Here is a 14,647-nt window from a genome sequence, read left to right on the forward strand (position 1 = left end):
ATTTGGTAATGCAGTCACAGAAATGATGATGAATATGTGTCCATTATCATTAAGCAGAAATAGAAACACTGTGTGTATTACTGGATGTTTAATCTGTCCCTGCATGCTATATCTGTTATTGTTGGAGATAGTGTAATTATCACCAGAAAATACAGTAGTTTAGGTGAACATTTTCAGGACTGTGTGAGTTAGATGATTAAAATAATTTTCAATGATTTATTTATTTATTCAGTGTCTGTTTTGAGTTGCTGTTTGATCTTTTGTTGTTCAGGTCTTTTACTTTTTAAAAAAAAAACTTTTATGGGTCCTTCTTGGTCTCAGGAAGTATTGTTCTTAAAAGGGTCCTGTGGAACTTTCTTTTAAACAAACAAAAGTTATGTTTACATTCACTCAACAAAAAATACTGTGTGTATCATTGAGGTCTAACAAACGTGTTTTGCACAATACAAACAACATGGGGACCCCCTTCTAAAAACATTGCTCTACAGCGCTACTAGTGGTCAGAAACTTCACAGGCTGCCTTTAAAAATATAATTGTTGTTGTTATTATGTGATAAGTAGTATTAAGACATAACACAATGTTTATGGTAACTAATGTATTTTCCTCAGTCTTTTGCTCACAATTAATTTGTTTCCATTCTGTATTTGGTTTTATTTAATGACAGCTTTTTAAAGGAAAACTACAGTTTATTAGAACCTGCATTTTATTTTCGTAGCCATGATAACACTGTACTTACCAAAGTAACTGAGATCTCACAGAGCCACAACATTTCTTAAAATGGTCCAATGTGATAACTGGTGCAAGAATTATTGAGTTTAATGTGTGCTAAATAAATTCCCACAGTCTCAAAATGCAACCAAAGAGAACAGGAAGTCCCTGAAAAAAATAACGGCTCTGTGTCCACATCACATTCTATTAACTCTCATGATATTCATTCTTTGAAATGGAAAGAAGGGAAGGCTTCGTTGGCTACTTTACTTTTCTCAGAAGATAGACTGAGAACTCTTCTTCTTACCTCACATGACCCTGTGCTGTGATACTACGAAATATACTGTATTACTGCTGTATGTATAAGAGGCTTTACAAAGGCAAATGGAAAAATAGAGATACTGTATATATTTATGTATAACCAAAACATTTAGTGAAGTCATGGATGCATAATTTGGTTATGCTTCATCTTATTGGTCCATAATACTCGATTTCCTAGTAAATATATTCAAATGAAGAATTAATGTTTACTTGGGTGTGAATCGAACTTTTATTTCTCAGTAATTCCTCTGGAAATCAACAACTGCTTTTAAACAACAAAAAATTACAGTCTGAGAACATGGTGTCTCCTTTCCCTGTGAAGAAATAACAGACCTGTAAAATAAAATGTTGCCCATAATTTTATCAGATTTGGTAATGCAGTCACAGAAATGATGATGAATATGTGTCCACTATCATTAAGCAGAAATAGAAACACTGTGTGTATTACTGGATGTTTAATCTGTCCCTGCATGCTATATCTGTTATTGTTGGAGATAGTGTAATTATCACCAGAAAATACAGTAGTTTAGGTGAACATTTTCAGGACTGTGTGAGTTAGATGATTAAAATAATTTTCAATGATTTATTTATTTATTCAGTGTCTGTTTTGAGTTGCTGTTTGATCTTTTGTTGTTCAGGTCTTTTACTTTAAAAAAAAAAACTTTTATGGGTCCTTCTTGGTCTCAGGAAGTATGTTTTTTAAAGGGGCCCCAAGAAACTTTCTTGTAAACAAACAAAAGTTATGTTTACATTCACTCACCAAAAAACACTGTGTGTATCATTGAGGTCTAACAAACTTATTGTACACAATATAAACAACATGGGGACCCCCTTTTAAAAACATTGCTCCATAGTGCTGCTAGTGGTCAGAAACTTCACAGGGTGCCTTTAAAGACATAATTGTAGTTGTTGTTACATGATAAATAGTGTAAAGACATAACATAATATTTATGGTATCTAATTTATTTTGTTCAATCTGTTACTCACAATTCACTTGTTTCCATTCTGTGTTTGGTTTTATTTAATGACAGCTTTTTAAAGGAAAACTACAATTTATTAAAACCTGTGACTTATTTTCGTAGCAATGACAACACTGTACCAACCAAAGTAATTGAGATCTCGGAACACCACAACATTGCTGAAAATGGTCTAACGTGATAACTAGTGCAACAATTATTGAGTTTAATGTGTGCTAAATAGAGTCCCACAGTCTCAAAATGCAACCAAAGAGAACAGGAAGTCCCTGAAAAAGTAAAGGCTCTGTGTCCACATCACATTCTGTTAACTCTCATGATATTCATTCTTGGAAAGAGGGGAAGGCTTCGTTGGCTACTTTAATTTTCTCAGAAGATAGACTGAGAACTCTTCTTCTAACCTCACATGACCCTGTGCTGTGATACTACGAAATATACTGTATTACTGCTGTATGTATAAGAGGCTTTACATAGTGATTAAAGCAGACAGGCAAATGGAAAAGTAGAGATACTATATATATTTATATCAAACCAAAAACATTTAGTGAAGTCACGTATGTATAATTTGGTTATGCTTTATCTTATTGGTCCATAATACTTAATAATTTCCTTGTAAATATATTCAAATAAAGGACAAATGTTTACTTAAGTGTAAATGGAAATTTTCTTTCACAGTAATTCCTCTGGAAATCAACAACTGCTTTTAAATAACAAAAAATTACAGTCTCAGCACATGGTGTCCCTTTCCCTGTAATCAGACCAAATTACATGGCTTTTTTCTATGAAACTTCCAAGAAATTAAGGAAATAACAGACCTGTAAAATAAAATGTTGCCCATAATTTTATCAGATTTGGTAATGCAGTCACAGAAATGACGATGAATATGTGTGTATTACTGGTTGTCTAATCTGTCCCTGCATGCTGTATCTTTTATTGTTGGAGATATTGTAATTATCACCAGAAAGTAGAGCAATTTAGGTGAACTTTTTCAAGACTATGTGAATGACTTATTTATTTACTCAGTGTCTGTTTTGAGCTGCTGCTTGGTCTTTTGTTGTTCAGGTCTTTTACTTTTTAAAAAAACTTTTATGGGTCCTTCTTGGTCTCAGGAAGTATTGTTCTTAAAGCGGTCCTGTGGAACTTTCTTTTAAACAAACAAAAGTTATGTTAACATTCACTCACCAAAAAACACTGTGTGTATCATTGAGGTCTAACAAACGTGTTTTGCACAATACAAACAACATGGGGACCCCCTTCTAAAAACATTGCTCTACAGCGCTACTAGTGGTCAGAAACTTCACAGGCTGCCTTTAAAAATATAATTGTTGTTGTTATTATGTGATAAGTAGTATTAAGACATAACACAATGTTTATGGTAACTAATGTATTTTCCTCAGTCTTTTGCTCACAATTAATTTGTTTCCATTCTGTATTTGGTTTTATTTAATGACAGCTTTTTAAAGGAAAACTACAGTTTATTAGAACCTGCATTTTATTTTCGTAGCCATGATAACACTGTACTTACCAAAGTAACTGAGATCTCACAGAGCCACAACATTTCTTAAAATGGTCCAATGTGATAACTGGTGCAAGAATTATTGAGTTTAATGTGTGCTAAATAAATTCCCACAGTCTCAAAATGCAACCAAAGAGAACAGGAAGTCCCTGAAAAAAATAAAGGCTCTGTGTCCACATCACATTCTATTAACTCTCATGATATTCATTCTTTGAAATGGAAAGAGGGGAAGGCTTCGTTGGCTACTTTACTTTTCTCAGAAGATAGACTGAGAACTCTTCTTCTTACCTCACATGACCCTGTGCTGTGATACTACGAAATATACTGTATTACTGCTGTATGTATAAGAGGCTTTACAAAGGCAAATGGAAAAATAGAGATACTGTATATATTTATATAAATCCAAAAACATTTAGTGAAGTCACGTATGTATAATTTGGTTATGCTTTATCTTATTGGTCCATAATACTTAATAATTTCCTTGTAAATATATTCAAATAAAGGACAAATGTTTACTTAAGTGTAAATCGAACTTTTATTTCTCAGTAATTCCTCTGGAAATCAACAACTGCTTTTAAACAACAAAAAATTACAGTCTGAGAACATGGTGTCTCCTTTCCCTGTGAGGAAATAACAGACCTGTAAAATAAAATGTTGCCCATAATTTTATCAGATTTGGTAATGCAGTCGCAGAAATGATGATGAATATGTGTCCATTATCATTAAGCAGAAATAGAAACACTGTGTGTATTACTGGATGTTTAATCTGTCCCTGCATGCTATATCTGTTATTGTTGGAGATAGTGTAATTATCACCAGAAAATACAGTAGTTTAGGTGAACATTTTCAGGACTGTGTGAGTTAGATGATTAAAATAATTTTCAATGATTTATTTATTTATTCAGTGTCTGTTTTGAGTTGCTGTTCTTTCTTTTGTTGTTCATGTCTTTTACTTTTTAAAAAAAAAACTTTTATGGGTCCTTAATGACAGCTTTTTAAAGGAAAAATACAGTTCATTAGAACCTGCATTTTATTTTCGTAGCCATGATAACTGGTGCAAGAATTATTGAGTTTAATGTGTGCTAAATAAATTCCCACAGTCTCAAAATGCAACCAAAGAGAACAGGAAGTCCCTGAAAAGATTTCTATTAATTCTTTGAAAAAAGGGTAAGGTTTCATTAGCTACTTTCATTTCCTCAGAAGATAGACTGAGAACTCGTCATCTTACCTCACATGACACTGTGCTATGACATTATGAAATATACTGTATTACTGCTGTATGTATAAGAGGCTTTACAGAGTGATTAAAGCAGACAGGCAAATGGAAAAGTATCAAAGATATTGTAATTATCACCAAATAAAAGTTGCATAGTTTAAACTTCAATGTCAATCTCTTTTCCAAGTCAGTAGTGAATGAAGTGATTTCAGTAAATGACACAAGTTCCTGTTGGGAGGGAGGGTACTAAATAAAAAGGATCTAACCACAGCCATTTTCTTAAGTCCTGCGTCGACACTGACAGAGTTAAGCCTGACAACTGGATCTTGCAGCCGTCCTTCAGAGGTCTTCATTCCAGGTGAGAATAGGTAATTGAAATAGCATACTAAGGGGGATAAAATCTGCCTTCACTCCGACCTCTTCTGTAAAACCTTTTGTGGCTGTATATATCACCCCATTTCCTCCGTTGCTATTTAGAAAGAACAGTCAGTATTTGTGTGACCAGATAATACAAATCCTCTCCTTCAGGAAAAAGTAAAAATGCACAAATAAGACTACTTATTAACTTATTACCATGTTCAATAACAACATTCTTTAATATCTAACGCCAATGTTTTTGAAATTCTTCTTTTTTTTCTTTTTTTTTTTTTTACAATATCTGTGCATGACAGTTACAGTATGATTATGCTTAGAGAAATATTGCGCTTATGGCAAATATAGTTAGGCAACTAACACTTGGTTAAGGGCAAGGAAGTTAAATTTATATGGTTTTGTTTTCCAGATTATGTTCACATGAAAGAAACATAATCTTTAATTGGATTATTCTCACAGGTAATGTTTTTTTAATGAATAAAGTGCTCCATTTACTGTATGTACACCACTGAAGTTGTAAGGAGGTGGTCGAACATTTTCTGTATTCAACCAATGCACTGTTTTCTCCCAACCTTAACCAAGTGCAGTGAGTGCTTTAACATGACCATAAAAAATGTTTTAACAATGCTGTAGTTAGTTGCTACAAGTGTATAATATTGCAAGGGCAGATTTTGTAGGGAAAATATACATTTACTGATATGTTCACTATCGACATTTTTCAACTTCCCAGATACGTTACTTAACAAGATTTCCTCATTATATTAATAAAAATATGTAATTTGGGAGGCATTGTCTTCCATGACATATTTATATGAAGTCCATTTATCATTTACAATTACAGTCAGCCAACACATCAGGTGAAAGATACCAGGTAATATGACAGTTGGTAAAGTATATTTGTATTTTGAGGGTGATAGGTAAAACTTACACCAGTTACTTTTGCTATATAGTGGTTGTATAAATTTAGGGACCTGAAACCTCGAGTGAACTGATCACTAAAGCTGTTTCTGTGTTGTATTTAGAGTGAGCTACAAGGAGCCACAGTGTGTTTGTCTGCTGTCATCTGATCACATCTGATCATCACACAGTATCTAACCCATCAGGTAAGAATGTTGTTCTGACAGAGCGCCACAGAAAAGCTAGTTACATTTAGCAGAAGTGACGACATCAATCTGTTGACAAGAAACCTGCAGAATGTTTGTCTAGTTAACATGGCAAATAATTCAGTATTGTTTACTTTTGGTTGACATTTAATTTAATAAGCTATAAAAACGACAAGACCATGATTTTAAGCTCAGCCAAGTCCAATGTTTGTTGTGCTGTTACTACTTGCACACAGTGTGACATAGATTTGAACTCTGCCTCATTAATTTTTTGGAACTTTGATGAAGTAGTAAAATCTTTTAAAACAAATCTACCTGATGTTTTTTTTTGAGTAGTAATTTTGTTTGATATTCTTATTTGTTAGACAAGCTTTCTTGAATGTGGCACTGACTGCAGCCTTCAATTGTGCATCCTGCAAAACCAGAGCTTGGTTTATAAATATCTATATAGCTATATCTATCTATCTATCTATCTATCTATCTATCTATCTATCTATCTATCTATCTATCTATCTATCTACCTATCTATCTATCTATCTATACAGACATGGTTGAAAATATTGCATTTTATTAAAATTATGCACTATTCACTGACTAATCACATCAGTAAACAAATCTCTTGGCCCCATGGAAAAAAATACCTGTAAAAACATTTGTATGTTTGGTTGCATGTGTGAAGGGACTGAGAGTGATGAAAGATTTTGATCATTTTGATATACAAGTTGCTTGGAAGGAGAGTTCCTGCAGAAACAGGTTTTGCCCTCCATCAACTGTATAAGTAGGTGACTTTCACGCCTGACAGTTAGAGCTTGCAGTCGTTCTTCAGAGGTGATCATTCCAGTTAAGAATAGTAATAATAATAATAATATATTTAATTTGTATGACGCTTTATATTCATAGTGAAAGTCAAAGTGCTACAGTATTGATAACATAGAAAACACAACATAAAGAAAATAGTAATAAGAGGTAAGATGAAAAGGCTTTCCTGAATAGAAAGGTTTTAAGGCCTTTTTAAAAAAAAAAAAAAGTCTAGGGTCTGTGCTGCCCTCCGACTGTTAGGAAAGCTGTTGCACAAGAGTGGTGCAGCAGAGCAGAAAGCCCGATCCCCCATGGTGCAGAGCTTAGTACTGGAGGCCTGGAGGAGCAAACTGTTGGCAGATCTGTGGGTGCAGACAGAGGTTTGTGGTGTGATCAATTCCTGTAGGTAGGGAGGCACATGTCTGTTGATGGATTTGTTTGTGAGTAGCAATTTAGTAATCAATCCTGAAGGAGACAGGGAGCCAGTACAATGAAAACAAAATTGGTGTTATATATTTGTGTTTTTGCAGTCTCTTCAGGCTGGTGGGTCCATATACTTAAAGATGACTTCTTCCCATGAGTTACTACTTCTATCTACTTGCAACATAATGTTTCATTTGCTATTCTCACTGTGCTGGTGCTTGCAAAATTCCAGATTAGTGTGATTGTTCATATTGCCAAAGGATTTTAAATATTTCAGATTGTGATACTTTAGGTGAGATATAAGGACACAGATTTACCTCACAGTTTTAGAGATTTACCTCACAATTTCATAATTACCCAACAAGACAGATAAGAATCTTCACCTTCCTTTGTAAAAAACATTGCATGATCAGTTTTCTATCAAATATCATGGAGTTTTCGTGGGGAATGAAAACATACATTTAATGAATTCCTTTTTTCATTGTCTATGTACAAAGACTTGCTCTGCTGTCAAAAACATTTGACTTGGAACAATAGTGATCATTCTTAGTAACTGTTTTTTATACTCGATACGGCAATACTCCTGATTCTCTGTATTTTTTAGAGTATAATTCTACTATATTTGAACACTAATGTTTAAAACGTATCAATGAGTTTGTATATTTGTATTATACCTTTTGTATGTCTTTTGGGTGTGGTTTTCATATAAGCCATTACAGGTTTCTACCACACCTTCACATGTACTTTTTATATTTCCTTCATGTGTTTTGTCTTTATGTGTGTGAAACAAATAAAACAAAACAAATAGATCCTAAGTAGGGTAGCCTTCAGTTTGCGGCCCATGATTGTCTCAGTTTTACATGTAAGCCTGTATAATATTATTAACTTGATTAGCAAAACAGCTTCCCCCCACTTGGGGGCAGTATATATATTTGTTATGCCAACAAATGCAAAACATGACAAAACATGACAATACATGACAAATTATGGATTGTTTTGTGACTAAACAAAAGCAGCCAGAGAGAGAAAGACCAACTACTGTACAGGTTGAATTGAAAGAACAGAAAGAAAAACATCACAATATGACATAATGTCAGTCGCTCAAAAATGACATATAATTATTTTGAGTGACAGATGCCGTGAAGCAGCTGTAGTAATTATGACCCAGAGCAGTGGCGCAGTGGAGATGACATCAGATTAGAAAATGCTGCTATGTGTCGTTCTGGAGTGCATGTTCAAACAACGTATTTGGTTGTTTAATTTGGGAGATTTTTTGATTGAATTATTGTGAAACGCAAGATGAAAATGTGGTGGAAGAGAAGGGACAAACAAATGAATGTGAGGGAGAACAGGTTAGCAAAGGGAGAAAGTTTCACAACATAGAAAATACGCACAGAAAGTTTCAGGAAAAATGGACAGATGAGCTTTTCTTCACCGATAACAACTCAGATACACTGTGCTGACTATGCCAGCAGACATGCTCTGTTTTAAAACGGTGTAATTTGGAACAGCATTTAAAAAAAACATCGTACAAGCATCAGTGACAAATTTCCACCTGGCTAAGACCTGAGAAGGAATAAGAACTCACAAAATACCATAGAATCATTGCACTTTTTAGCTGCATCATTGTACAAAGCGCAACACAAGATAACAACATGGCAGACTGTAAATATTTATCTCAAAAAGACCCAACTACAAAACTAACTGTAATGGCTGTAGGGACAGGTAATGGAAATGAAGGGAACTGCATCTTGTTTCTGTTTGCTGCTATTAGCTGGTACAACCCTGAGTGTATGGATGCAGGTAAAGAGGGGGTTGGTTCTGGGACACTTTTTCTTTGCTAAGACAGGTCAAGGGACATTATCATGAAAAACTTTGCATACCAGAGGGATAGTGGAACTAGATAATGGTTGGATGGATGGTTGGACAACTGAGCAGGTCATGGCATTCAGAAGAAGCTGCCCATCAAGCCTAGTTAAGCCTAAGCAGATCCAATGTAGATATCAGGTCAAAGTGCTGAGTATCAGCTCCAGCAACCATAGCCAAAATACTTGAGATACACTACGTCTGCCAAATATATCAATTTGTCCTCATTCTAAAAACTTTTTCTCATGAAACATTAAAAATGCTGTTGTTCTTCTGCTTGACGTAACACTTTCTGTCTGTCTGTTAAAACAAAACTTAAGGAATCCACTCTGTGTCTTTGAACTGATCACCATGGCGGAAGTTATAGCAGAAACAGCAGCTGAAATTATTGGGGAGGCAACAGCGGTCGGTGCTGCAGTTGGTGAAGCTTCTCCCACACATCGCCAGTGCACCATTGACATTAAGAATGAATGCAAATTCAGCCTTTGTAATCCCAGGTATTTTGCACATTTTTTCACACATCTATGTTAAAATAAATAGTCAACAAATATCTTCAATTCATAAGGATTGTTCTACTGTTTCTATAACTAGGATGTACATTGAGAGTGGAAGCTGTGCCATACCTCTGTCACCTTTCATTGCCCCTTCCAAATGTGATGTCGTGGAGTTCAGCAAGACTCCTAACACAGCATGTGGATCTGTTGGCGTCCTCACTTATGATCTCCTGGAGGAGGATACAGACCAGCCCACTGAGAAAATAGCTGTCATGTTCTCTGTGCCCTTTGACTTTAATATATACTCAAACTGGTACGCAGTGGGAATCTTTGAAAAGAGCAAAGAGTGTGATCATGATCTTTTTAATGACATGTATTATAACACCAGCCCATCATTTGTCAGGGGTAAAGCGAACAGCCCAGCTCTCATTCAGGAGGATGATCGTGTTAAAGTCATGGCAACAATGTCAGACTCCTACCAACCTGTCATGAAGGTGCAAGTCATGAACTGTGTGACTAAAATGTAAAATGTCAATCAATTACTAAATGACTCACTTGTGTATTTTACCACAATTCTGTTGTCGTTTTACAAATTTATACAGATGGTTTTGGTGTAATCACATGGGCTGTCAGAGTAAAACACTGATCTGGAAAAATGAAAACATTGTTCCAATGCATTCAAAATGGGGGTTGCATCTATACTAATATATATTGAAATACAGCATTTTGAATGCCTCTCCTCCTTAGCCCCAAAAATAAAGAAAGCAGATAATATTGATATCATTCTGGATGGAAAACTCTATGTGAAATTTGGCTCAAAAACAACAACAAAAGTTCACAATTTGCAGTCAACACCACAGATGAGAACAGGCAATAATAAGGGTCTAAAGTAGGGTCTCAACATAAGTTATGCTATATGTTTTTTTTGGCTGTGTTATATCATTGAAAGGTTACTGACAGTTCCAAACTGATATGTATAAAATCTGTAACACCAAATAAATCTGTAAATTCTATCTCCTTGTATGTGTGTTTATAAAATAAAATAGAAAATGTAATGTAATAATATAATCAAACTAAACCTATGAATCATAGTCCAAATATTTATTAAAGAAAAGCTTAGTGTTAGGCATGTTTCAATAAGGGATTCTGATATGTACAAAGATGTCTCAGGACAGGCATATATTGAGAAAGAGATACTGAAGCATCATATGAAATTTTCAGTTGATTTCACTGAATACTTCAAATGAAATTGCTGAAGTATTTAAACAAACACTTTTGCAAAAGCTTTCCCCTTGTTTTTTATTACAGCAACAAGCAAAAATAATGTAGTTTTGAATACATGTCCATACAAAACAATTCCATATTTTGGGATATTAGTCAAATCTAACTGCCCAGCTGTACAGTGGTTACCTGTTTCTCTCACAGCAAGAACATCCTGGGTTTAAATTCAGTGGCTGGAAGGATGAATACATATCTAATTAATTAATTTAAGGAACATTATTCTATACCCATACACCATATATGCATTTATATTCAACTATGTATATATCTGTAAAGATATATGGACATACAGTACATAAACTGAAATTTTTGCAATGTTTTTAATATGTGTGTCATGTATGTACATGTATGTAACTTGGTTGGATATTGTGAGAGACAAGCATCGAGGTTCAGCTGTTTAACTTTTTAAACATAAATGTTTTCAAAACTATTGTCACTGCCACAATTTATACCTTTTATACACAATTTATGTGTCAAAATGAAGATCAAAGACAAGAGCTTCAAAGTGAAGTAAGGCAACCACTTCATTTACATCAATGTTATTGAACTCAATGCTATTAACAATTTACAGAAATATTTCATAAAATCATGTTCAAAATAGGCTGTTGTTACCCACAGTGTAAAGTCTGTGTAACTTTTACTTTTTTTTTTAGTTTTTAGCAGTTGTTCAAATTTATAATAGCTGGGAATCGTTTAACTAACTCAAACAGGAAACTCATGTAGTAGAACTTGAAAGAGTGTCTGAAATTAAATTTCTTGGAGTAATAATAGATAATAAATTATGCTGCAATTAGTGAGGACTAATGCAAAATATCATTGTATCACAGTCAAAGGAGTTACTTTATGGAACAACTGCAGCGAGGAAATGAAAACATATAGAACATTTAATAAGTTTAAATAGATGTTTAAAAATAACATTTAATGGGTACGGTATGGAACTGGCATAGTAAGACGGTACAGGATGTGTAGGTTGTTTTTGATTTATGTTGTTTTGTTTGTTTATACTGACTGTGTCATTCTTGTTTTTGTTTTGAATGTTTTATTTTTGTTTGATTTGATTGATTTAATCGAGTTGTGTATGTTGAACACTGGGGCAGAAAGTTGGAATACTTACACTTAACATTAAGATTATTTATAAAATATATATATATTATATATATATTATATACATATACATGTTCCAAAACATGAGTTAACCTCTGTGTTGTTGCCTGGTAAACTCTTGGGAGTGTAGTTCCTTTTAAGGAATACGGCGGTGCGTAATATTAATATGTGTGTGTAGTGGGTGAGTGAGTAGTTGAGTGAGAGAGCGAGTGGCAGAAAAGTGATGTGAATGTGAACGGAGCAGAGGAAAAGGCTGGCAATAAGCGGTCAGTCTGATAGTAGATGTACAGTACAGACTACAGTGTGTAAGTTAAGAAATGCTGCAGCTTGTCAAGACCAAGAAAAGTCACGTCTGTTGTTTCCCCAACTGCTGGAAAAGTGAAGGCAGTTAGCTCCAAAGTTAGCAACAATGGGTTAGCCTAACCTGAAGACACTAAACAGAGAAATAGAGGACGGAGAAATGTCTGGCTGCTTAGTCTCCCGACTTTTACTCAGCGCACCCCCCCGCCCCCCGCCAACATAGGGGAAACACTAGTTACCCTAAGTGCATTAAAAGTTTTGCAAGTAAAAAGAGTAATTTAATACAAGTCACACGTATGAGTGGATACATATTTCTCTTTGCACAGAATTATTTTTAATAGCATATGTGATTAAAACTGTCACACTGTGCAGCCTTGTTATGTTATTCTATTTTATATCTTAATGAAATATATTCTAAAGTTTAATTATAATGAACCCTCTGGTTTCTTCAGGCCATTCAGACAGTAACATAGAGCATCTGGTCAATTTTCAAAATAAAACACCCTGTGCAGACTCCCCATTGTATATCAATAATAAACACAACAGACAAATTAAGCAACCATTTAACTACGTGGCCTACTTAGCAATAGTACAAAAATCAAGGAAAATGACCAAATCAACAAAATCTGAGCAAGTTAACAAAATTGGACAGTTTAGTTGCCCTGCTACTACAGTAATCATGGTAGCCTAAAGACGCTCTTTCAGCTTTGACTAGGCTGCAGTAATTCCTTTAGTAGTGAAACTGAATTTAAAAGGTGCATGGCTTCCCTGTAGACAAAATGCTCTGCTTCTGAAACACTCCTGGTGGGATAGGACACCATGCAGAGGATGGAGCAAAACTGCGTCAGAGCTGAAATGCGGCGCACACACACTCAGTAGGATCCTGACGTTGAAGTAACTTATAATCACATTTTCATGCATTATGACAGTGATTATTGATTTACTATAGAATTATTATAATGTATTACAACTATGAGAATTATAATACACTGTGATCCTTGCAAAAAATGTCAGTGAATGACCTGCAATTATTAAGTATTGTGATTATATACCTTATGTCATTATAAAATGCTTTATAATGTGTTATGATTATTGTTATAAAGAGATATGAATATTTATGAGTGCTTAAAACTATAATTATACAGTGCTTTAAGCAGATTATAACACAATATAGGAATGTTTATAATGCATTATGGACATGGGCTTCATAGTAAGTGTTAGCATAAACATTTCTGAACTAAGTCTCTCCCCCTTTTTTTGTACACATACATTTCAAATAAATGCACGTTTCTGGCCTTGTATATTTTATAGTACATAAACATTAGCATTTAAGCCCATTTCAAATATGCACAAACTGCCTTAAGTGCTTTCCCAGGGCTACATCAGCAGCTTAGCATGTTGCACTCAGCCGAGCATCTAGGCTGCAATTATGCCTAAGTGGTTAGCGGCTAAAAAGCTTAGCACCATCAGTTATATTCTCATCATGTCACACAAACATTATATCCTGACTGAATTTTGCTTCATCATACCTTTCAAGGTAAACTAACACATGATGAAATTATTTTGGAACAAAACCTTAATGCTAACCAGCTAACCTGAAGTGGCTAACTCACCAGGATAACTCATTAATTTGGAGGGAAATGCCTGCTGGAGTCCCAAAGATGTTTTTTTCCACTGCACAGTTTAGTAGTTTTCTCTCTCTCTGGCAAAACGCCAGCTCTACTCGTCATTTATGTAAATCTTACATTAAAACACCTTATTTTAATCTTTCCAAACTTACTTACTTTTGGCCACATACCTGTCAGAGTAGTGTGACCTGCAGTAACTGAAGAACTAGACACTTCTCTGTGCGCGGTTGCCTATGAAGCATCTACCGATAGCCTGTGTGAAGTGTTTAGGGAAGATCGGTAAATTGTAGTATTGCATTTTGTGGAAGGAATGATTTTTACATTTTGTTTAACTTGGTGGCATTGATTTATTATTTAAGTTGCTGTACTTTATTGAATAGTCATGTCATGATAAATTTAAAGTGTCACATCAACCAAGAATGTGTAAAGGACTTTGAAAACTACAATCTTTCCTACTGTGTATTTATTTTTGCAGGCTACAGTTCAGAAAATGTACAATGTTTGATGAAAGTTCATACTTAGTTTTCAATTTTTTACTCTGC

At 34.5% G+C, this 14,647-nt stretch overlaps 1 protein-coding gene across 2 annotated transcripts; it reads left to right on the top strand.

Annotated features, from left to right (window-relative positions):
* Positions 1–4,936: 4,936 nt before the first annotated feature.
* LOC122967382 (DELTA-stichotoxin-Hcr4a-like) lies at positions 4,937–11,305 on the top strand. Of its 2 annotated transcripts, none has more exons than XM_044332006.1 (4): positions 4,937–5,104; positions 6,131–6,211; positions 9,619–9,795; positions 9,890–11,305. In XM_044332006.1, exons 3-4 carry the CDS (start codon positions 9,650–9,652, stop codon positions 10,317–10,319), a joined length of 576 nt encoding a protein of 191 aa, XP_044187941.1. In that variant the 5' UTR covers positions 4,937–5,104; positions 6,131–6,211; positions 9,619–9,649; the 3' UTR covers positions 10,320–11,305. The 2 variants fall into 2 exon arrangements, with proteins under 2 accessions (XP_044187941.1, XP_044187940.1); XM_044332005.1 differs by having other exon boundaries at positions 4,937–5,094.
* Positions 11,306–14,647: the final 3,342 nt, after the last annotated feature.

Source organism: Thunnus albacares, chromosome 17 (genome assembly GCF_914725855.1).
Source record: "Thunnus albacares chromosome 17, fThuAlb1.1, whole genome shotgun sequence".
NCBI lineage: Eukaryota > Metazoa > Chordata > Actinopteri > Scombriformes > Scombridae > Thunnus > Thunnus albacares.

Coding starts and splice junctions, on each gene's coding strand:
- LOC122967382 (XM_044332006.1), top strand. CDS start 9,650: ATGGCGGAAGTTATAGCAGAAACAGCAGCTGAAATTATTGGGGAGGCA. Junction 9,796..9,889: donor TTCAGCCTTTGTAATCCCAG/GTATTTTGCACA, acceptor TTCTATAACTAG/GATGTACATTGAGAGTGGAA.